At 60.5% G+C, this 24,212-nt stretch overlaps 1 protein-coding gene across 3 annotated transcripts; it reads right to left on the bottom strand.

Moving 5' to 3' along the window:
• Positions 1 to 1,450: 1,450 nt before the first annotated feature.
• On the bottom strand, positions 1,451 to 23,743 carry AMZ1 (archaelysin family metallopeptidase 1). Of its 3 annotated transcripts, none has more exons than XM_025274874.2 (7): positions 21,979 to 23,743; positions 8,800 to 9,282; positions 8,446 to 8,613; positions 5,215 to 5,343; positions 4,790 to 4,959; positions 4,209 to 4,385; positions 1,451 to 2,770 (listed from the first exon to the last, which is right to left on the bottom strand). In XM_025274874.2, exons 2-7 carry the CDS (start codon positions 9,131 to 9,133, stop codon positions 2,225 to 2,227), a joined length of 1,524 nt encoding a protein of 507 aa, XP_025130659.1. In that variant the 5' UTR covers positions 9,134 to 9,282; positions 21,979 to 23,743; the 3' UTR covers positions 1,451 to 2,224. The 3 variants fall into 3 exon arrangements, with proteins under 3 accessions (XP_025130659.1, XP_044791653.1, XP_044791654.1); XM_044935718.1 differs by lacking the exon at positions 21,979 to 23,743 and adding an exon at positions 16,248 to 16,536; XM_044935719.1 differs by lacking the exon at positions 21,979 to 23,743 and adding an exon at positions 15,062 to 15,199.
• Between the last annotated feature and the right edge of the window lie 469 nt (positions 23,744 to 24,212).

Raw genomic sequence — 24,212 nt, 5'->3', positions numbered from 1 at the left:
GTCGGGACTTTGCTGCAGCACACCGGGCCTGTGTTGCATCATGGGGGAGTTTTCATCACAGCACTCAGACTCTAGTTGTGGGTTGTGGGCTCTAGAGCACTAGAGCTTAATTGCCCTGTGGCAGGTGGGATTTTAGTCCCCCAACCAGGGATCGAACCCACGTCCCCTGCACTGCAAAGAGTGAAAGTGAAGTAGTTCAGTCATTTCCGAGTCTTTGTGACCCCATGAACTATAGCCTACTAGGCTCCTCCATCCCCGGGATTCTCCAGGCAAGAATGCTGGAGTGGGTTGCCATTTCCTTCTCCAGGGGATCTTCCCGACCCAGAGATTGAACCCAGGTCTCCCTCATTGTAGGCAGACGCTTTACCATCTGAGCCACCAGGGAAGACATTCCATTGCAAGGCGGATTCTTAACCACTGGAAGACCAGGGAAGTCTCTCCAGTCATTAATTCCCTGCAGAAGGAAAGCAGGTGAGATTGTGTGGCAGGTGTGATGGCCAAGTCGGCAGTGTGTGCTCACAGGGACAGGCTTCCACAAGTGTTTTCCCACCGCCCATGCTCCTCCAGAACCTCACCACTCCCCCGTGAAGAGGCGTGAGCCCTACTGGAACCGGCTGTCCTGAGAGGCCACACCTCTCCCACGGGACTCCAGGAAGTCCCGCCTTTGGCCGCCAGGGACCCCAGCCCTGGTCCTCAGCAGCCACGAGACAGCTCCCCCCACCGCCACCCCTCCCCAACTGGGCCGTCCCACAAGCCAGACTCTACAGCCCAGGACCGGGGCACACCTTCCCAGCTCCCTGACCATACCGAGCCTCCTGAGTGGATAGCTGTTGGGGCTTTACGCCCCCAGGTGTGAATGGTCTGCTCAGAGATACCCAGGCCGCCTCCTGTTCTTGCGCCTTGCTCTCTGGGGGGCTCCGCCCCAGCACACTTCCTGCGAGCCCGGCTCGTCCTGTCTCCCCATCAGGTACCTCCAGGTCCTCGTGCAAAACAGAATGGAGGTCTGAAGAGCTGCGGTATTGCTGCTGTGTTTCCAGGGTGGAAACACCTCTTTTATGTCTCCCTGGTCTGGGACTTGCCTGGTCAGGTTACAAAGAGGCTTTGGGCTTCCGTGCTTGTGGGACCACCCTCCTGATTATGTGTATTTTGTATCGTTGTTCTTAGAAGGCCTCCCCAAACTAAGCTCTGTGCAAAATGTAGGAGCTGGCCCGTTCTTGTCTCTCCCCAGACAGGAAGATAGCTGCCCCGGCCTCCCGGGCCCCCCAGCCCTCCCCGCTACCCATCACACCACGGGAGCCCTGCTGTTGGGACCAGAAGCATCTCCGCAGGACTCGTGAGCCACAGCCCAGGGCAGGTGAGAAGGAAAACAGGGTCAATCTGTCACGAAAACATATCAGATGTGTGTGTACAAGAAGGAGCCTTGGAGAACCGGGAGCAAAATGTGACAGAATTGAAAGCAAACAGATGCCTCTACTGGCACGGTGGGCGTTTTAACATCTAAATCGCTTGTTCTCTCAGCAACTGGCAGAACTAGACCAAAAAACAGACACGCATGTTCTGAACAAAACCCTAACCCCCCTGCCCTCGCAGATGTGGGGTCCAGGCCTCCTGTGTCCAGCTGTCCCGAGGACGGAGCTACGGTCTGCTCTCACCTCTGCAGGCCCCAGCGGGGCCACACCATCCCGCCACACCTGGGACCTTCCCCACCCAAGAGTTGGCAAAGGAAACAGCAGGTCTGTGGGCACAGGGTCCCGTAGAGGTGGTGACCACCCCGAGCTTCAGGGAGACGCCCACGGCAAGTGTCAAGGGTCAGGATGCAGTTAGACCGCAGCAGAGGACCCTTTCTATGGGCTCGTGGCAGGGGGTGGTGGGGGGTGGTCAGTGTAGAGAGAAACGCAACGGCCCTGACTTCCCCTCTGAGTGGAGACCCCGCGTGCGGGCTCTGGAAGCTGAGTTTGCAGTAGCGGAGACCCGGGCTGCATGAGAAGTGAGTACCTGCCGCTCCACCCACGTCGGGTGGGCCCGAGGATGGCCCTCCAGGTGCCCAGGACACCCTCCCTGCCGGCCACGTCGTGAGGCCACGTTCGGGATTGCGGATGCAGCTGCATCACCCTCTGCTTCCCGAGCCACCGTCCCTCTTGCCCCTGCCAGGCCTGCGGCGCCCTGGCAGCCGGGCAGTGGTGTCTGGGGACAGGTAGGCGCTGGACAAGCCACACTGGCCGTGCTAGTCGTCCTCCGCCTTCTGGTGCCGGGGGGACGACTCGGCCCTGGACGGCCTGCGAGCGCTCAGCCTCCTCCGGAGGGAGGAGAACGTGTCCCCCAGGACCCTGCGCAGCCCCGCACCATCGCGGCCACAGGGCGGGTCCTGCCGGGGGGCCGGGAGCCGCCCCGTGAACAGGTCCCAGGGGGCCAGCGCGTCCACGGCGCCGTCCACCCGCTCCAGCTCCCTCTCGCTCACTTCCCTCTCCAGGGCCTGGATGCAGGCGGCTAGCCAGCGCCCGTGCTCTGCCAGGGCCTCCCCCAGACCCTCCGCGGCTGCCAGGGAGCCCAGCCCATCCTCGGCATCCAGCTCGAGGCCCGCGGGGAAGGCCTGGCTCCAGGCATCGGGAGACAGGGGCTCCGACAGGCTGCTGCCCGGCTCCGAGTCGCTCTCACAACACAGCCCCGAGTCTGCACTGCAGGGAAGGGTGTCCTCCGACACAGACGGTTCCCCCACCGCCGCTGGGCTCGGCTGCGTCCCTGCTGCCGCTTGTGTCCAGGCGTAGAGTCTCTACGAGGGAGAGACACAGGCTGAGCTGGCCTGACCGGCCATGTCCCTCGCCAGGGAGCTGCCAGGAGACCCACTCGAGGAGACCCTACCATGCCTGTGACCCCGGGCAGATGTCAGACTAGAACTTCTAAAGACAGAAAACTTGCAGGAGCTTTGCAAGCCTGACATATTATTCACGGTTTTCATGATGAATGGATAAGGATGTGTCACATATATACAATGGACTGTTACTCGTACAATGGAATATTACTCAGCCATTAAAAAAAGAATGCCATTTGTAGCAACATGGATGCAATTAGATTATCATACTAAGTGAAGTCAGTCAGAAAGAGAAAGGACGGATGCCATATGAGATCACGTATATGTGGACTCTGACTCACAGAGAAGATTTTCCATTGCCAAGGGGTAAAGGGTGGGGGAGGGAAGTAATGGGAGTTTTGGATTAGCATATGCAATTATATATAGGATGGATAAGCAAGGTCCTGCTGTATAGCCCAGGAAACTCTAGTCAGTGTCTTGGGATAAAGCATCATGGAAAAGAATATGAAAAAGTGTACATATGTATATAACTGAATCACTCTGTGACTCAGAAATTAACATTGTAAATAAACTATACTTCCAATAAAAGAAGAGAAAAAGAAAAGGAATCACCACCTGCCTGTGACCTGTGAACTCAGAGCCCCGTCCCCGGGTCTGCAATGGGGCCGATGACCCTGGCTCCCTGGGCCCTTCCGGGCCCCGCTCCCCGCGGCTCCTCGCGCCGGCAGCAGAGGGCAGCACCGCCCGCCGGCCCGGCCCCTGCCCGGGTGGGCGGGATTACTCGCTGCCCGCCCCTCCACGGCCGCTCTGGCTTCCTCCGCTCCCGTCTCCGCCCAAGCAGGGAGAAAGCGATGCTGCGCGGCCCCTCGGTGAGGCCGGCGCCGCCCGCGAACAGCCGCGCAAAGACGGGTCTAGCATGCGGTCAGTGCCCGGTAGAGACCGGCTGTAATCAGGGTTGCTGGGAAACAGAGGAGCCGGGCGCCCCCGATACCCCTCCGCCGCGGGACAGCCACCAGCACCCGGCCAGGCGCCCGGCCGAGGACTCAGCCGGATCCCGAAAGTTCCCGGAGTGACAGCGCCGGCGTCCACACCGCGCCTTGCCCACTCACCGCGTACCGTCCCCGGCCCCGCCCCCTCACTTCGTTCCCGCCCCGGCTCCGCCCACTCACCTCGTGCCCGCCCCGGCCCCGCCCCCTCACTTCGTTCCCGCCCCGGCCCCGCCCCCTCACCTCGTACCCACCCCGGCCCCGCCCCCTCACCGTGTACCCCGGCCCCGCCCCCTCACTTCGTTCCCGCCCCGGCTCCGCCCACTCACCTCGTGCCCGCCCCGGCCCCGCCCCCTCACTTCGTTCCCGCCCCGGCCCCGCCCCCTCACCGCGTTTCCGCCCCGCCCACTCACCTTGTACCTGTCCACCAGCCTGAAGCCCAGCAGGTGCTGCAGCTTGCGCAGGCAGATGGGGCAGAGGTCCAGGGGCCGGCGCAGGGCCTCGTCCACGCGCAGCGCGCCCTGCATGAGGCACCGGAGCCAGCGGCAGTTCCCCAGGCCCAGGAGGTGACACAGCTCGTGGCACGTGACCTGAGGGAGACGGGGCCACCGCCTTGCAGCCTGGAGCCCGCCGCCCACCAGAACCCCGGGACCCCTGGGGAGGGGCACACGCTGGCAGAAAGGCCAACTCTGGGGGCCTGGCAGCATGGAGGTTTGGACATCAAAGAGGCAAGGGCTCAAATCCCAGCCCTGCCTCTTGAGAGCCGTGTGACTGGACAGAGCGCTTGGCGTCTCTGAGCCTTAGTGTCCATACTCCCTAAAGTGACGGGTGGTCAGCACATTGTGACGATTGGCTGTCCATGCACGTCCTTCTGTCCGACTCCACCTCCCAGCCTCTCCCGGAAGCTTGCCCGAGCCCCCAGCCCTTCCCCCTTCCTGTCCCCCGTCCTCTCCCACCACCTCAGCAGCACCCGGCCCCCGGCCTCCACACCCACCTTGCAGCACTGGACCATCCCCAGGGCGCTGAAGCACACGGCCTGGCCTCCATCCTGCAGGGGCACCTCGGGGCCATCTGCGGCCGCCTCCACCTCCGCCAGGTCAGGTGTGCTGGGCCCTCGCGGCAGGAACTCCCCCGAGAACCGGGCAAAGCTGCAGACGCCCACCTCTGGGGGAAGGCAGAGAGGCAGGGGTGCCAGGCGTGGTCTCAGGTCAGGGAGCCCAGGGGCAAAGCTCCCCGCCAAGGAGCACAGGTCCTGAAGGCCCCGCCCTGCCAGGTGTCCCCATGAAGGCAGCCTGGGGCAGACACCTCCTCCCCTGGGGAGGGGCCCTGGGAGCCGCAGCAAGGGGCCAACGTTCCCGGGAGCTCCAGGCCTGTGCCCAAGCCCCAGGGTGGAGGCAGGGGCCCCGGGCGCTGGCTCACCGTGCCCCGGAAGGAACGTGCCGAAGGTGAAGGTCCAGGCCTCGTGCGGGTACAGGTCGGACAGCGTGAGGCCCAGCACACACAGAGCGTCCCCCGGCTTGCTGCTCTTCAGGAAGGACAGGATGCCGTCTGTGGAGACAGGGCCAGAGGGCACAGTGAGGTGGCAACTGGGCACCCCCGCCCTCGGGCCATTCCCTTCTTGCCCTGCCTGGCACCACCAGCTCATCCCAAAGTCAGACACGCCAGTGACATCCCGTGAGGAACGGTCAGAGCTCAGAGCAGCCAAGGTGCACGGCGTGAAGGGGGCCAGGGGCCTGGCCTCCTCGGGGACAAGAGAGCGCTCAGGGTCTCTGTTCCCAAAAGTGCTTCACAGGAAGAGCCGCGGCAGCCCTGCACAGCTGATGGACGGCCCCGGAGACGCTGCCTCTCGCCCCCGGGACCCGTGCCTGTGGTCCTTTCGTGGCAGAAGGGATTTGGCAGATGTGATTAAATGAAAGGTCTCCCAGAGGGACGGTGATCCTAGATTATCCAGCTGGACCCACTGGAAGCACCAGGGTCCTCCTGGGAGCAGCAGGAAGGTCAGAGACCTGGAGGGGCTGCAGGGCAACGAAGCTGACCTTGATTTTAATTCAGGGAGACTCTGATCCTCGGAGCTGTTAAGAGAATGCGTGTCATTTAAGGTGTTAAGTTACTGCTGAGTAACTACCCATAGCGGGCGTAGACAGACGAGACGCCAGAGATGGAGCCGGGACTGGTGGGGACGTGGAGGAGCGCAGAGACACTGAGCAGAGCCGTGGCAAGTCTACAACCAGGAGAGGGTCTCGGAGTGATCAGAGTGAGAGGGAGCGAAAGATCCTTTCCAAGAGGTGTGGCTATAAAAAGGGGCAGAGAAGGGGGCAGAGGTGTGTCAAGAAGTAGCAGCAAGCTCCTCTCCGGGAGGGGGCGGAGGGCTCGGTCAGGGCCGTGATGTGGAGCTGGGCGTCCACCCGTGGACAGGGGGCTCGGGGCCACAGGCGAGCAGCTGTGCCAAGGGGCGTGGAAGTTCCCCTCTGCCTGCATTTCCTCCGCTGGAAAAGCAAGGCCAGAAATAAGAGGAAGGCGGAGACGTGAAGGCCCCAGGCTCACAGTCCCGCGTTACGAGGGGACCACACAGGCAGGAGGGGGATCTCGACAGCCAGAGTGGGCATGGAGCCATGGGCTGGGCCTGACAACCTGGGACCCGTTAGCCACACAACAGGGCACGTGGAGCGGGAAACCCCGGGGGAGGTGTTGCGAGGGAGCGGCTTGAAGCCCCAGCTACAGAGACGACCCGGCTGTTGGCACTGACGAGGCCTAGCCCGGCGCTGTCCATAGGAACACAGTGTGAGCTGAACATGTAGCTAAGACTTGCTGCTGCTGCTGCTAAGTCACTTCAGTCGTGTCCAACTCTGTGCGACCCCAGAGATGGCAGCCCACCAGGCTCCCCCGTCCCTGGGATTCTCCAGGCAAGAACACTGGAGTGGGGTGCCATTGCCTTCTCCAATAGATAAGACTTACGTTTTACTAATTTTAAAGTTGATCAGGGCTTCCCTGGTGGTCCAGAGGTTAAGAATCCACCTTGCAATACAAGGGACGCCAATTCGATCCCTGATCCAGCAAGATCCAGCATGCTTCAGCACAACAAAGCCTGTGTGCCCCAACTGCCAAGCCCACACACTGCAAGTACTGAAGCCCACACACCCAGAGCCCGTGCTCCCACGGAGAGAGTAGCCCCCACTCGACAGGACTAGAGAAAGCCTGCATGTGGCAGTGAAGACTCAACAATGCCGAAAAAAATAAAATCTTTAAAAAATAAAAGATCAAATGGATTTTAGCATATGCATTTTAACCTAACATATCCAAAAATTTAATATATCAAATACTAAAAAGTTAGATCATTTACATTGTTGTTCATGCTGAGTCGTCAACGCAGGTGTGCGTCTGTGTGCTCAGCAGCCACGCGTGGCCGGCGGCCACTGTCCGGACAGCCCAGGTCCAGGTGTGACCTGAGGCGAGTGGCCGAGGCCTTGGAGGAGAGACCAAGAGGTGTCAAAATCTTGGGGTGGTGCCGACGGTGATGCCTGTTAGAGGTTGAGCTGTGACCCCCAGAACATGATGTGGAAGTCCTGACGCCCGGTACCTGAAACCTGACCTTATCTGGGCCCTGGGTTTGCAGACATGATTGCTTCCCTGGTGGCTCAGAGGTTAAAGCGTCCGCCTCTAATGCGGGAGACCCGGGTTCAGTCCCTGGGTCAGGAAGATCCCCTGGAGAAGGAAATGGCACCCCACTCCAGTACTCTTGCCTGGAGAATCCCATGGACGGAGGAGCCTGGTGGGCTACAGTCCACGGGGTCACCGAGAGTCGGACACGACCGAGCAACTTAACTTTCAACTTTCAAGTTAAGAAGTCGGCGAGGTGGGTCTGATGCAGTTTGCCCAGGGTCATTATTAGACAAGGATAGACACACACAGGCCATGAGGCAGCTTCAGGAGAGGGATATCGAGGACCGCGGCCACCACCGGGGGTGACCAGGAGGGGGCGGGGGGTCCTGGAGCCATCAGAGGGAGCAGGACCTGCTGACCCGGGCCAGGATTCTGGCCTCCAGGCCGTGAGATGATGCAGTGCTGCTGTTCTAAGCCCCCTGGTGCTGTGCTTCATCACAGTGTCCCCAGGAAACGAACGCAGCCGCGAAACCATGGAATCTGACCACTGGAGTTCAGCCCGTCACAAGCTCTGCGCCCCACCTGCCCCGAGCCTTCCTGGGTCCCCTTCCTTCCCTGCAGTCTGTGCAGTGTGGGACTGGGGGCGGTCTATTCACCAAGCAGAGGGCGGACTTCTGGACCCCTGCATCTCGGTGCTGGGATCTCCAAGGCCCCTGGGGCGGGTGAGCAGATGCTGGGTTCCTCCCAAGTGGGGCAGAAGCAGCCACAGGCGTGAAGACGTCATGCAGGGCAGGGAGGGGCTGGGCCAAGCCGGTCAGTGCTCAGGCCCCACTCAGACCCTGGGGGGTGGGGGCGGGAGGGCTGTGCCCAGGAAGGGGCTGAAGCTACAGCCAGAACACAGAAAGGAACACGCCCCCTTGGGGTGACACCCGCCCTGGATGCCCTGCAGCGACCGCCCCCCCCGACCCCGCCCCCTGGCCCCGGCCACTAGAAGACGCTGAACAAGCCGGGCGGTGGGGCCTGACCTGTGCACACACCACACGCACTCACCGGTGTGGAGCTGGAGCCTGTCAGGGTCCTGACCAGGGCGGGACGAGCAGTGGATGGAGGCGGCCGCCACCGAGGGCAGGCATCTGACCTGCAGGCCCAGGAAGAAGGCCTCCGTGCAGCTTCGCAGCTGGTCCAGAAGCGCGCTGCCCGCTGGACCCTCGCTCAGACCTGGGGGCAGAGCAGCACCATCAGCCCTGCCCAGCCCCTTGTCCCCTCCTCGGAGCCCCCATCCGGGACACCGACCCAGGGTGGGAGCCAGGAAACCTGTGAGAAAGCGGCCGCAGGTACCCAGGGGCTGCAGGTTCCCATGGGCTGCAGGTACCCACGGGCGCAGGTACCCACGGGCGCAGGTACCTATGGGCTGCAGGTAAATGTGCTTTCGAGCGAGGCTCTGCTTCCGGGGCGGCAGGGCGGCATGGAAGGTCTGGAAGTCCTCAGGGGCCTCGGGGCGGCTAAGGAGCCAGTCGAAGGCCGTGCGGATGAGCAGCGTGCCGAAGAGCGTCCTCTGGGGGTTGTAGGCCTCAGCCAGGAAGAGCCTCTCGGCAGGGGAGAAGGCAGCTGCGTAGAGCTGCTGCAGGGCGGGGTCAGTAGACAGCAGCGCGTCCTTCAGGGCCCGGGGCCCAAAGCTGAACTCCTCGGCCGGCCGGCACTGCAGCATGATGGGCCTGGCCTCGCCAGGGCAGCTCATGCACCGCCCAGGGCCTGGCCACCGGCTCGTCTGCAGCCTTCCTGGGTGCCACGCATGGTGGCCACGCGGGCTCCCCGCTCACAGACCGGGAGTTGAGGACCCACGAGGCCCGGCTCCACCTGGCGCTGGGCCTCCGGGCCTGCCGGCGCCTGCAGGGACAGGGATGTGCTCCACTGAGCCCCCGGAAGTTCCCCAGCACCGTGCCAGTAGGGGAGCCACCAGCAGGGAGAGGGGAGGCCCTGAGCCCCTGGGGAGGCTGGGGGGGACGGACGGCGGGGAGGCTGGTGACCGGTCACTGCACCGAGAGGGCTTCCCCCAGACCAGAGGTGCGGGCTGGCGCCTTCGTGTGGATCGGAACACCGCCCCCTCCCACCGCACACCCTGCAGAGCATCCAGGAAGGGCCCAGCTGCCTGCGCTTGACTGAGTCTCCCCAAAGACACAGGGGTGGGGCGGGGGGAGCCTCGCCAACAGAGATGGAGGGGGAGGCGACAGAGAGAACGAGCTGGAGGAGCCGTGCAGAGAACAGATCGGGACTGAGGCCAGAACGGCAGAGTCCTGATTTAGAAACTCAGGCAGCGACGCAAACCCGTAAACCCTTCTCTACAGAGCAGAGTGGCGAGGCCTCCCAGCCCGCGCTGGAGAGACAGCAACAGCCTTGCTTTTGTGGGAAGAAAGAAGAAAGGAGCCCACACTCCTCTATGCGTGTACACTCAGTCGAGCCCCACTCTGTGCGACCCCACGGACTGTGGCCCGCCAGGCCCGGTGTCCGTGGGATTCTCCAGGCAGGAATCCTGGAGGGGTTGCCATTTCCTCCTCCAGGGGACCTCCCCGCCCAGGGGGCGTCCCCTCCACCTTCTGCACTGGCAGGTGGATTCTTCATCACGCAGCCCACCCACCTTGTTAACCCCGGTTTAAAGGGTTGATCCAGAAAAGAAACTCACACGTACCCACTCATATATGTACAAATAAATATATATACATGTATTCATATAAAGAAGAAAACTAGGTGTATGTATAATTTATAAATCTTCCTCTGGAAAATTATATATGATTTTTTCCAGGGATGTTATACACATGTGTGCATATATACACACATACTCACACATACGGGTGTATTCTCTTCAGAGTTACTTGCTGGCTTAGATGAGGGGAAGGGAGCCAGGACTGAAGGCTTACTGAGATTCCTGCCAGTGGACAGCGTTGCGTATTTCTCTCTGCACATACATTTTACAAATGTAACATCCAATTGTGTGTGAAATCTTACATCCTCTTGACTTAGTGTATGATGAGTGCTTTCCCAAACAGCCTATTTTTTTTAAATGTCATTTCAATGGCTGGCTAAAACCCCTGCAATTTGTACATGGGTGTGTGTTTCCATCTCCTCAGGAGACGTTCCTGGAAGATGCTGTGTGTGGATGTTTAAGGGCTCTCTGTTTGTGTCGCCAAACTGTTTTCCAGAAAGGTCACGCCAGTTTGCAGCCCCATCACCTGCCAAATTTCTAAGTGCTCAGCAGCAAATAAAAATCATCACCAACAGCACTAAATCCCCCACTCCGCTCCAGACAGGGGGCTGGGGACAGTTACCCTCGTTTTCAAGAGGGTGAAACTGAGGCAGAATAAGGTTAAAACTAGCAACCGAGGCCACGGGCTCCACAGGCGGTGCCCTGGTGAAGAATCCATCTGCCAGTGCAAGAGACATGGGTTTGATCCCTGGGTCGGGAAGATCCGTGGAGGAGGAAATGGCAACCCACTCCAGTTTTCTTGCCTGGAGAACCCCATGGACAGAGGAGCCTGGAGGGCTACAGCCCATCGGGCTGCAAAGAGCTGGACACTGAGTAACTGAGCATGAGCAAGCAAGCGAAGCCACACTGCTCACAAGAATCAGAGATGAGGCCAGGATGCACCCGTCTTCAAGGGCCACGGCTCCCGTTACCCGAAGCTGCAGAGCGCCACCTTCTCCAGACCCCTGCCCTGACCCTGCTCCGTGCCGCCAGACACCAGGGCGACACTGACGGTCTGTAACGGGGTGGACAGCCTGCTCCTGGGCTGTGGGGGAAATGCCAGGCACCTGAGGACCACAGCGCCACAGCGGCGAGTTCTCCCAGGCGTGGACAGCGTGTGAGGAGGACCCCGTGAGGACGGACCGTGTGAGCAGGAGGACGTGGTCAGCATCCCCGGGGGGCCGGGCAGGCTCCGGGGTGGAGCCCCTGTGGCACCCTCCCTCCACCTGACCGTCACTGAGTGGGGCTTGGCCTACACCCGTGGACAGAGCAGAGGGCCCTGGCTGGGGGGCTTAAACTCTAGAGATCCAGGGCAGACAGGAAGAGAAGATAAAAATTAAGGATTGTCTGGTGTGTTGGAAGGTGATAAATGCTACTGGCGAGGAGAGGCTGGCCGGGGCTGGGGCTCAGATGGCCATGGCTGTGTTGCCTTTGCAAGAGGGTGACCAGTGTGGGTGTCCCTGAGGAGGCAGGGCCTGAGCAGACTGGAGGGAGGAGCCGCACAGAGGGGGGCCTGGGAGAGGTCCCAAGTGGAGGGGCATGTGCAAGGGTCCTGTGGCACACGCCTGCGTGTGCACACACAGACACACAGGGGGCTCGGGGCTCTAGGAAGCCCTCCTCCCCTGTGTCCTGGGGGTGGAGAATGGCCCTCCAGGAAGCTTTAGGCATGGTCAGCGGGCTCCGGGCTCCTGGCTGTCCGGGACTCGGGGCCGCAGGCAAGAGGGGCACTCGGGAAACCCTGAGGAGGGAGCGCTCTGAAGGCCACCAGGGCTCTGGCCTGAACATGACCCTCTGAGCTTCAGCGCCACTGGGGCTCATTTCCTCGCAGGCACACAGGCCTGGTCCCACTGGCCTCCCTTGCCCAGAGCGAGGCTGGACCGGGCAGAGAGGAGGCGGTGCCAGCTCGCATCCAGGGCCAGCCTGGAGCATCTGACACCACGCGCTCCTCACCGACCTGCTCTGGCTTCTGGATGCAGGTCGTGGGCCCTGCTCAACTGCCCCGGGCGCTCCCAGACCCTCCGCTCACCAGTACCCGCCCCGCGCGAGCTACAGCGGGCGGGAGGCTTCGCCGCCGACTGTTCCGGCTACCCCTCTGCCTGGTGTCACGGGCTGTTCAGAACTACGCTTCTGTAACTGCGTGACTATAAACTCCTCCTGTGGGGCCGCGGGAACCTTCCAGACGCCCAGAGGGTCTGCGTCTCAGCCTCCCCCACGGAGGTGAAAGCAGGGCCGAGGCCCCCAACAGAGGACACCCCTCCTCACAGCTCCACTGTCCCGCGAACCCCAAGGTCACTTCTGGACCCAACACCTCCTCTGAACCCACCGCCTCCTGAAACGGAGTTCTTAGTAGTCACACGTCTTACAGGCAAGGGTATGGAGGCTCAGAGAGGGGAGGCCACTTACCCAGGGCTGCACAGCTCATAAGACACGGTGCTCCAGACTCCGACAGAGGTGTAAGGCAGACAGCAAATGGCAATAAATATTGTCCGTGTCACTCAGGGCCTCCCTGGCAGGACCTCCTCCCCCAAAGGGTCTTTCCTGTGGCGCCCACTGCCCGTCACCACCCACAGACCCTGCTTGGGGACTTTGGTGCCAGAGAGCTCTGCAAAACCTCAGGAAGTGAAAACCACCTGCTTTTCTCCAAAAGTTCAAGGGCCAGGGGTGACTTGGGCCCACACTGTAAACCCCAGGCTCCTCCCAGGTGTGCAGAGAGGGCCAGGTCGTGTGGCCCACAGCGACCCAAGGCACAAGCAGAGTTTCCACCCCAGGAACAGGCTATAGCATCACACCCTGTGGGGGATCCTGAGAACGTTGGCTCATGCGGTTACATCAACCATCTCCTGCGTCTGAACTTAAAACCAGGAACCGTGTCAAATGCAGGAACACAGCGTCCTGCCTCCGTAGGCAGCGCACACCTGACACGCACATCCGCGCCGTCGTGAAGGCGGTTTTGACCTGAGGGTCCCCTGCAGGGTCCCTAGAACAGACTGTGAGGACCACTGTTGCACTGAATTCTCTACCTGGGACAGCTGATCACAACCCACGAGAACCACGTGGGCACGCCTGTGCCTGGAGCATCCACATGGGAAAACCAGGCCTGGCATGAGCCAGAGACACCCCACGACACCCCTGGGGCAGAGCCGCTGCCCTGCCAGCCACGTAGAAGAGCCTGGAAGAAACGGGCCTTAGCTGCAGACTAGTGCGGGCTGGGGGTCCAGGGGACAGGAGGCTCCAGGTCGCGCCCCAGGGTGTGTGAGATCCTGTCCACTCACTTGGGTCCCACTCTCTCTGGGGTCCGGCCACCCATCTGCCCATACAGCATTTCCTCTCAAGAGCCCCGGGCGGCCACATTCCCTTCCTGGGTCACTAAGGGAAACCCTCGTGGGACTCTTCAGTCCTGCCAGATCATCTCTGCACAAGACCACCCCTCGTGCAGAGGCAGAAGCTGAGCATGGGCAGAGATGCAGCCGCAGAGCGCTGACGGAGGGAGCCGCCACCAGAGCAGGTGCTTCCCCGCCCTCCCCGCTACCTGCACCCCGTTAATCTTGGCAACAGAGAACGTTCCGGAAGGGAGACCTCCAGAAGCACCGGCTGTCTTTCCTGCTCTACGACATCCATGGCTCTCCTCTGTATACACTGTCGCACGGGACCCCAGCCACATGCCTGAGCCCCGCCCACACTGCCTCACTCAAGCTGCACAACACGGAGCCGCTGGGGGTGCTGATACGGTGCCCACGTCTCAGATGGGGAAACTGAGGCCAGGCCCCATTTCAGAGCCTTGCTTCACAATGGAGCTGGAACTCTTTTTTTAAACCCCAAATCAATGACCTTTAATTTTAAAAAGTAACATGCTCAAATCAGCAAACTTAGGAAAGAGCCAGAACTCTTAACTATCAAGAGTTAACCTGGTTAACTCTTAACTATCAAGAGTTAACCTGGTTAACTCTTAACCAGGTGGGATCTCTCTGCCCTGCCACTGTTAACACTGGGACTGTGGCCACACCTCTCAGCCCGCCTCCCCTCTCCCTGAGGCACCCACGTCCCCCTCACCTGTCCACCGTCCTGCTTAGAGGCCAGGGAAGGACATGTGTTGATTCCACTCCCAGAGGAGGGTCTGCTCCAAAGCCTTCGGCCAGGCACCCACTCCCCTGCCCCCAACCGGGCAATGCCTTCGAGTCAGAGGCAAGAAAGCACGCTCTGGTTCTTGCTATTCTGAATACGCTTTGCAAAACATCCCGGCAGCTGCAGCGAGCTATTCATCACCACCTGCCTTCCGAGCAGCCCCGCGCTGGAGCCATGTAAAAGGCTTTGGGGTTTCACACTTCTCAGGCTCCCGCCTGCTCACAGGGGCACCGAGGGCTTTGACTGCAGGGGCCCGGCTGGGCGGCAGACCCCTGCTTCCTGCAGCTGCACCCACCTCCCGGCCACCCCGCCACCAGGCGGATGGCTTCCTCCCTGTGACGGGCAGGCAGGACCTATCCTCCCCAGCCCAGCCCGGGGCATTCCCCAGTTCTGCATCTCCGCGGAACCCCATGCCCGGCTTTTCTGGCTGGAGGTGTTGCCTGTTTTCCTGGGGAGCAGCAACTAAGCCTCCTCCCCACCAACACCGAGCCAGTCAGGGGGCCCCTCCCCACCCCCAGGCTCGGGGGGAGGCACTCCATGCCCACCTGGGCCGGCCAGGCAGTGCCCTCTTCCCGTGCCTGGCCCTGGGCTCTCCCACAGCCTGTGAGCCCCCATCACCAGGATGGAAGACAGCCCGCGGGTCGCCCTCCCCTGGGGAGCCGAAGGCCGGGAGGGCTACTCCAAGCCCCCTCTTTCCACCGGCTCCCCTCTGCCAGGACCAGGCCGGAAAGTTCCCAGGCGGGAGCGGAGCACAGAGCGCAGCACTGCACCAAACCCTCCTGGGCGCCCCGGTCCGCGCCTCACCTCCCGCGGGCCCCGCGGACCCCGCGCAGGGGCGCGCCCGCCGCCGCCAGGCCGTCCTCGGGGCTTGCGCGGCTGCACCCGGCGCTGCGCGTTCCAGCCCGCCCGGGCGGTCTCTTCTAGGTCCTCGGGCTCCCCGCCGCGCCCCGACCTCGCTGCCGGCCGGGCCGAGGGCGCGTGGGCCACCGGAATGGGGAGGGAGGCCTCGTGACGTCAGCACCGAGGGGCCGCCCGTGGGTGCCGCCCCCTCCCGCCGCTCTGGGGCATCACGCGCGGGCCACAGTGGGCAGGGTGCTGGCAGGGGTCCCTGGGCCTCAGACGTGGGCTTACAGGCGCTGACCTCTGCTGATCCCCGTACAGCCGGCCAGGGACGCCCCTGCCACTCGCAGAAACACCGGGGGAGGGGCAGGGCCTGAGATCTTAGGGCCACACAGATGAGAGGGGTAAACCAGAGCCACCCAGAAGGGCCCCTGGTGAGACAGGTAAACCGGATCTGCCCAGGGAAGGTCCCCAGGTGAGACAGGTAAACCAGACCTGCGGAAGTAAGGTGCTGGCATCAGGGTTACCCAGCACTGCACAGCCATAGCTCCAACCAATGCCTCACAGCCTAGCCCGGCCATCACTGCCCCCACCCCACCCTGGGAACCTTGTCTGGTGGCCTCCCTATTAAAATGTAATGATTTCTTTTTTTTAGTATATATATGCCAGGCATAATATATACACTAAATACTTTAAATGTGTTATCTCAGGTCTGTGAGATAACTATCCTTTTTGTCTCCATTTTATAGATGAAAAACTGAGAAAAAAAAAAAACAGGAGAGGGCAGGGGAAGAGACAGGCCCAGCCAGAGGCAGAGCAGCAGGGCTGAGCACTCCCGGGGGGGCACAGGCGGGGACCCACTCAGCAGCCTGGGCTCCGTGTTCGGCGCCCCTTTACAGCGTGAACGCCGTGGGCCCCCGACATTGTCCACGGGGTGTGTGTCCTGGGGGCTGAGAGGCAGGGCACCCCGTGTCATCCCCAGGGTCACCTGGGTGACCGGGAAGAGCCTCCCACCTCCTGGAGAAGCTTCCCCCTGCATTTTGGGAGGCGAGGAGCCGCCTGCCCGGCTTCCATAAAGTCTCTCCCCACAAGGGTCCTGTCTGCGGGGGCGGGCCCCCCGAGGGAGGGGCTTGGTCCTCAGGACACACACCTTGAGTGAGGGCTGCCATCTGTCCCGTCTTCGGCTCATTGTGGCTGGTCAGCTGCCTCCTGCCCGGTCCCCAGAGCTGCCCGGGGCCACCACCCCAAGGTGGGAGGGGACCCCCAGGACAGGGAGGAGCCTGGCCGTGAAGGCCGGCATCATCGCCCTGGCCCCAAGGGGGAGACGCTCCCTCCAGCTGCCCTTTATCTCTTTGGAAACCTTTACGATAAGGGCTTCCTTTGAGGCGCATGTTGTCCCGGCTCTGGACTGCCAGCTCCCAGGCCTTCCCGGCAGCCCGCCCACCCCCGCCCGCCTGGCCTCATTCTGGAGAAATGCCCCACGCGTGGCTGAGGGCTGTGTCACTGTCGTCCCCAGCATTGCTGGGGAATTTTGTTTAAGCCTTAAGAAACGATCCTGTAACAATAGACATCCATTGTAGAAGATGTGAAAAGTTCTAACAAATTTAAGAAACAAAAAAGACCCCATAATCCAACCATCAAGAGGTTACTTCTCTTAACTTCCTATTAGACGTGCTTCAGATAATTTTTCTCTCAGCATTTACACAGAATTTTTAAGGAATGCACTCTGCATATTTTGCTCTGCTGGAGGCTTTATCACATGATACCTTTCCCTGTAAACTGCCAGAAATCGGAGGTTCCTCAAAAAACTAAAGATGGCTCAGATGGTAAAGAATCTGCCTGCAATGCAGGAGACCAGGATTCAGTCCCTGGGTCAGGAAGATCTCCTGGAGAAGGAAATGGCAACCCACTCCAGTATTTGTGCCTGGAAAATCCCATGGACAGAGGAACCTGGCAGGCTACTGTTGATGGGATTGCAAAGAGTCAGACACGACTGAGCAGCTAAAACTTTCACTTTTTTCCCCCCAAAAACGAAAAGTTGCCATATGATCCATCAGTCCCACTCCTGGACATAGACCCAGACCAAACTCTAATCCAAAAAAATACACACAGCCCCACATTCATTGCAGCAGATTCACAACAGACAGAACAGGGAGACAACCTAAGCGCCCGTCGACAGAGGAGTGGACGCAGAAGATGCGGCCCACGTGCACAGTGGAGCGCCACTTGGGCGCGAGAAAGAATGGAATAGTGCCATCTCCAGCAACAGGGGCCAACCAGAGATGGTCACACTAAGTGAAGTGAGTCAGAAAGAGAAGGGCAGACACCGTAGGGTACCACTCACATGTGGACTCTAAAATATGGCCCAAATGAACTTACCTACGAAACGAAAACAGACTCACAAACATAGAGACTAGGCTTGGGGTGCCAAGTGGGAGCGGGGAGGGAGGGATTGGGAGCTCGGGGCTAGCGGGTGCAGACTGATATACAGGATGGTAGACAAGGTCTTCTTGTATAGCCCGGGGAACTCTATTCAATATTCTGATAAACCATGATGGGAAAGAATGTGAAAAAGAATCTATATGTATGACTGACTCACTCTGCTGCACAGCGAAAATTAGAACACTGTACATCAACTACACGCCAATAAAGTTGTTTTAAAAGATACAAGTTTAAAAATACGAAAGTAAATACATAAACCCAGTGGCAGGAATCCTCCTAAGAGACAGAAGAGGAGAGGCACAGAGGGAAGACCAATGACACCAGAGGCAGAGGTGAAGGGTGAGGCCGTGAGCTGAGGGACCCCTGAACCTGGCAGAGCCAGGAAGGACCCCCCACCCAGAGCCTCTGGAAGGAGGCCCTACCCCGGCCTTGACTTTGGACTCCATTTAAGAAAATTAATTTCTGTTATTTTTCAAACATGTGTGTGGCTGCACTGGGTCTTCGCCGCTTCCCGTGGGCTCTTATTGTAATGCATGGACTCTCTAGTTGTGGCATGCTGGCTTAGCTGCCCCATGACACGTGCGCTCTTAGTTCCCTGACCAATGATCGAACCCCTTCCTCTGCACTGCAAGGCAGATTCTTAACCACGGGACCCCCAGGGAAGCCCCCACGCTGCCCTGTTTATGGTCGTTTGTTACAGTAGCCTCAGGAAAGGAATGTGTGTGTGTGCGCACTCAGTCATGTCCGACTCTGCAGCCCCATAGACGGTAGCCCGCCAGGCTACTCTGTCCACAGGATTCTCTGGGCAAGAACACTGGAGTGGGTTGCCATTCCCTCCTCCAGGGGATCTTCCCGACCCAGGGATGGAACCCGTGTCTCTGACATTGGCAGGAGGATTCTTTACCACCACGCTGTAGGAAACGAATGGAGTTGGAAAATAAGAAGATGCTTCCTATGGTTGTCCTAGGGTCAGGAAAATATCCAGAATGCTCTCGGCACTCAGTGGCTCCTTATAGCACTCATCTGGCCGAGGCTTGGACACCCGCTGTGCTTTGGGGAGTGGGGACCGGCCGCTTCCCTTCTGTCCATGGGCAGCAGACAAGGGCGAAGACGGACGCCCTGTGGGCACAGACAGGGACAGAGGGGCTCATGCCATGTGTGATGGGCAAGATGAGCTGAGCAGGGTCTCTGGGCAGAGATGGGGTCCTGCCGGCCAGAGGGACAGCACAGCCAAAGGCCTGGACGTCAGGATGGCAGGGCCTTCAGGGAGTGGGATCTCGGTGGTTTGGAGTAAAGCAGGCAGGGATCCAGGGGGTGGGGCTACGTGGGGAGGTGAGAGCCAGGAAGTGAGGGGCAGGGACCTGGAATAAGGGTCTCACTAGGGCTCCGGGAGCAGTGGGTTGGGGAGGGGTAGGCAGGTGATGTCCAGGTGGGCAGCAATGGGGGCTGAGTCAGGGTCCAGGCAGGGGGATGTGGGAGCACCTCGGGCCTGGGGGACTTGGGGCCCGCCTGAATGGGGAGCAGGGGTGTGGTACCAACCTCCTCCGGGTCGTGGGCGCCCTACTCAGGCCTCAGTTTCCCCAGGCCTCCTGGGGAAGTGCCCAATGGCCATGCTAAAGTGACCGTTTCCTGAGTCCCCACTCCATGCCAGTGCACATGGGGCACCCTGTGACCTCCCCCGGAGCTCAGAGCTGGCTGGGGCTCCCCGCAGCCTGGGGGACGCAGAGGTTCCCCGCATCAGAGGCAGGATGAGTGGGCCTGACATGCAGCCCAGGCCAAGAAGGGCCCCCTATGGGTGTGGCGGGCAGAGCAGGAAGGGCCTCCAGCTCCCGCACCCTGCTTGTGAGGACGCCTTCGGAGCTCCAGGTCAGCATTCACTCGGGCGCCCAGGTCTGGAATCCCCTGTCCCTCAGGGAGCAGCCAGGCCAGCTGGGCTGCGGGGGTGTGCTCACCTCAGGTACCCCCAACACACACATACACCATATACACACTCACACACATACACACTTGCACACACACACACACATATACACATTCACACTTGTACCTAGATACACACTCACACAGACATATACACACATACACATACACACTCACACACACATACACACTCACACACAGAGACATATACACACAGACATATACACACGCGTACACACATGTATACACACAGACATATACACACTCACATACACATATACACACATACACACTCACACACATACACATTCGCACTTATACATACACACACTCACACACATAGACATATACACACACACATACACACACTCACACATGCATGCATACATACAGATATACACAGAGACATATACACACATGCATGCACACATACACACACTCACACACATACACACACATACACACATGCATACACACATATACACTACACACACACTCACACACACATACAGATACACACACACATATACAGACACATACACACATGCATAGAAACATATACACACTCACACATACACACATGCATACACACACATAGACATATACACATGTATATACATTCACACACATGCACACATGCATACACACACACACACTCACACTCAGACATATACACACACCAGTGACCCCGCCCCTCCTGGTGGCAGCAGGGGTCCCTTCCCAGCATCCACAGGCTCAGCAAAGGCTGGGGAAGAGCGTGGGGGTCTTTGGCCTCCAGAGGGCAGACCCTCCCCCCTGTGTCTGCATCTGCCTCTCCTCCTGGGCCTCTTGCCCCCCAACACCCCCATCCTCACCCGACGGTTGTCCCTGCAGGCGGGGGACCAGAGGCATCCCACAGAAACAGAGAAGAGGCAGGGCTCGGCGGCTCTCACGGAGCACGCGTGCTTCCTCAGAAGCGGCCCCCCGCCTGGTGACATGGTCCCTGCAGGCCAGTCTGGACTCTGGGAACCGGGCGATGCTCCCCCTGGATCTGAATGTCGCCTGTGTGGGCTCTGGGGAAGCTCGGCCCCTGTGTTGGGTCCCCAACAATGACAGCTCCATCCCCAGGTGCCCAGGGCAGGGCAGGCGCGGGGTTCCCAGGACCAAGGCCACATCCTGCTCAGCGGCGACAGGGCTGACTCCAGGCAGACAGCGGCCTCCCCTCTGCCCCACCCAGGTCCCCACCGGAGGACGTAGGCCATCCAACCCCTACCTGGGTGGTCACAAGGGCTGATGGAGCAGCCAGGACGTGGGCATCGTGGAGAGGAACACCATCCACAGTCACTCTGATGATTTCTGACCTGAGACCCCTGCCCAGCACAAGCGGCTAAGCGCGTTTGGTGGACACAGGGGGCTCGCAGTGTGGGAACCTGGCCAGGGACCCCGCCTGAGGCCATCTCCCTGGGATTTGGGCTGTCCTCACCCCAAGGATGACCTGAGCCCCACTACCCCACAGGGAGACCCGGGAGGCCCAGCGTCCAGTAGAAGACCTTGAGGCCATGGGCTCCCCGGGCAGGCCTGTGAGGACCCGAGGCCCTGGCCACAGAGCCCTGCCTGCGGGGGTCCCAGCTTTGTGGCCAGTTTGAGTACTCAGAGCCCATGGTCCAGAAGCTTCTCCAGGCAGGCACAGGAGGGGTGGGGGTGGTTGGGGAAGGCAATGAGGGGAGGGTCCCAGGTGAAGGCAGAGGCCGCCTGAGGAGGCCAGGCTGCATCTGATTGGCCCCCGAGACGCCCCTCGAAGGCCCCCAGCCCCAAGCCAGGCCTCCCATGGCCCGTTGGCCAGTCTGTGTCTGGTCAGCCCCCGAGACACCCCGCGATGGCCCCCAGCCCCAAGCCAGGCCTCCCATGGCCCGTCGGCCAGTCTGCGTCTGGTCAGCCCCTGAGACACCTCTTGATGGCTCCCAGCCCCAAGCCAGGCCTCCCATGGCCCGTCGGCCAGTCTGTGTCTGGTCAGCCCCCGAGACACCCCGCGATGGCCCCCAGCCCCAGACCGGGCCTCCCACGGCCCGTCCAACCACACACCCAGAGCGGGATGAAGCCACGTGGCCACAGAGCCTTTCAAGGACTCCCTGAATCTGAGGATGAAGCCCAGCCTTCCCCACGAGCCATGAGGGTCCTGGCCACCCCGCCCACCACGTCCCAGGCCTGCCAGCTCTGTCTGATGCAGACACCACCCTCTTTCTCCCTCTGGGGTCCCTCAGCCTAAAAGGCACCCAGCCCCTGCAACCCCAGCAGGGATTCCCAAGTCAGGGTGAGCCCCAGCCTGGTGGGGGGCCACGGAGCCCGGCTGCCACTCCTAGCTGCCCCCCGTCCGCCCCGGCCCCTTCTCTCCCGCCTGGTCTCACCTCCGGGTCTCTGCCTGCAGTCCCACCCCCTCGCCCTCGCAGGGAGGACCCCCACCCCTCACTTAGGTGTCAGGCCCCACGGCTACTTCCTCCCAGGCGCCCTCCTGACACGCACTGCCACCAACACACGATTACCTGCTCAGTCTGTCTCCGGCCGTGAGAGCACGCTGGGGGTGGTGTGTTCCCCTGAGCGGCTAGTGCAACGCCCAGCCCATAGTGAGCGCTCAGCCCAGGCGGGTGCACTGCCACGCGTCACAGCCCGGCATGCACACCCCTGTACACAGCTCGCGTCCCTGCCGCACACGGCGCTCCAAGCACATCCACACGGACATGCTGGCCTCCAGGCACACACACGCACGCATATGCACGCTTGCACTCACTCCCAGCGTGCTGTACACATGCCCCTCCACACACAGGGTGCTCAGGCTGTGCACACACGGGCACACACACAGCCGAGCATGCTTGCTCACGCCGTCCCCGCCACCCTCACTCCGACAGGCGCCTGAGCTGCTGTTTGCCGCCTCTGCCTGCTGGCGTGTCTGCCAAGCAGTTTCCATGGCGACACATCTCCGCTCGGCCGGGAGCAGGGAAGGCGCCTCCATGGAGGGGACAGGCCTCGAGGGAAGATGCCTCCATGGAGGGGACAGGCCTCGAGGGAAGATGCCTCCATGGAGGGGACAGGCCTCGAGGGAAGGCGGCCTCCATGGAGGGGACAGGCCTCGAGGGAAGGTGGCCTCCATGGAGGGGACAGGCCTCGAGGTCTCTGCATCCACCAGCTCCACCGGCAGGCAAGGGCGCGTGCTCCCCGAAGTGGAGATACCACCCCTGCCCCAGCCTGGATGAGGCTGGCACCTGAGGCGGTGGTGGCTCTGGAACTGCTGGGCTACACGCTCCAGGGCGAAGGTCACTCAGTCATTCAACAAACCCTGTATGCCGGCTGCACAGTCGCCTGAGGCACGGGCCTGGCTCACTGAAGCTTGCAGTGAAGCTAGACTATCGTCCCAGCATCTGGCTGAAGGCCCATCCCACAGGTCAGTAGTCCCTGAGCACCGAGGCCTGGCCACCCAACCCTCTGCTTACATGGGGCAAGGAAGCCGTGCTCCCCGCCCGCCCACCCGCTGGAAAACCAAACGCAAAAGTGACCGACTCTGCACCCCCACCTGAACCTCCATCCTCTGTGCCACAATGCCTGTGAAGGAGGGAACATGCCCCGTAACTGGCCTTGGCCACCTGAGGCGACAGCGACACCATGCGGGGCTCAGCCGCAGGACGGTGTGCTCCTGCCTGCTCTCCCGTGGGCTCTGCGGTAGCATGAGAACAAGCCTGGGCTGGTCTGCAGCAAGGGGAGGAGACACAGGGCCTCCTGGCTGAGCCTACCACCCCCCAACCCGCCATAGAGCGAGCCCAGAGCAGCAGTCCTGCCAGGTTGGCCGCGAGACCCTTCAGATACAAGAAGATGTGGTTTTAAGTTGCTGGCCTGAGATTGCTTGTTACACAGCAGTAGCTAACAGACACACCCTCTTCCAAGGGCCTCATGCAATCAGCACAGGCCAGAGCGTGTGGGCTGTCCACAGACCCATCCTGTGCCCGAGCCTGGCAGTGGAGAGGACCACCGCTGCCTCCTGGGAGCCCACAGCACTTCAGAGAGGCGGGGTGAGCCGCCCACACCCTGCGATGTGTGGGAGCAGGTGGGCATGGCCACAGAGCCTGGCTGGAGCAGAGCTCCCTGTTTCCCTCCCCTTGGACACCTGTTTGCAAACATTACTTCCTGGGTAACTATACCTCAGTTCAGTTCAGTTGCTCAGTCACGTCCGACTCTTTGTGACCCAAGGGACCGCAGCACGCCAGACCTTCCTGTCCATCACCAACTCCCGGAGCTTACTCAAACTCATGTCCATTGAGTTGGTGATGCCATCCAACCATCTCATCCTCTGTTGTCCCCTTCTCCTCCTGCCTTCAATCTTTCCCAGCATCCAGGTCTTTTCCAGTGAGTCAATTCTTCCCATCAGGTAGCCAAAGTATTGGAGTTTTAGCTTCAACATCAGTCCTTCCAATGAACACCCAGGACTGATCTCCTTTAGGATGGACTGGTTGGATCTCCTTGCAGTCCAAGGGATTCTCAAGAGTCTTCTTCAACACTACAGTTCAAAAGCATCAATTCTTCGGTGCTCAGCTTTCATTATAGTCCAACTCTCACATCCATACATGACTCCTGGAAAGACCATAGCTTTAACTAGATGGACCTTTGTCAGCAAAGTGATATCTCTGCTTTTTAATATGCTGTCTAGGTTGGTCATAACTTTCCTTCCAAGGAGTAAGCGTCTTTTAATTTCCTGGCTGCAGTCACCATCTGCAGTGATTTTGGAGCC

Source organism: Bubalus bubalis, chromosome 24 (assembly GCF_019923935.1).
Source record: "Bubalus bubalis isolate 160015118507 breed Murrah chromosome 24, NDDB_SH_1, whole genome shotgun sequence".
Classification (NCBI taxonomy): domain Eukaryota; kingdom Metazoa; phylum Chordata; class Mammalia; order Artiodactyla; family Bovidae; genus Bubalus; species Bubalus bubalis.
Note: the sequence above shows the minus strand (reverse complement) of the source record. Positions and strands in the feature narration are given on the sequence as shown.

Coding starts and splice junctions, on each gene's coding strand:
- AMZ1 (XM_025274874.2), bottom strand. CDS start 9,133: ATGAGCTGCCCTGGCGAGGCCAGGCCCATCATGCTGCAGTGCCGGCCG. Junction 8,614..8,799: donor CATTTACCTGCAGCCCATAG/GTACCTGCGCCC, acceptor CTCTGCCCCCAG/GTCTGAGCGAGGGTCCAGCG. Junction 4,960..5,214: donor CACGTTCCTTCCGGGGCACG/GTGAGCCAGCGC, acceptor GCCTTCCCCCAG/AGGTGGGCGTCTGCAGCTTT.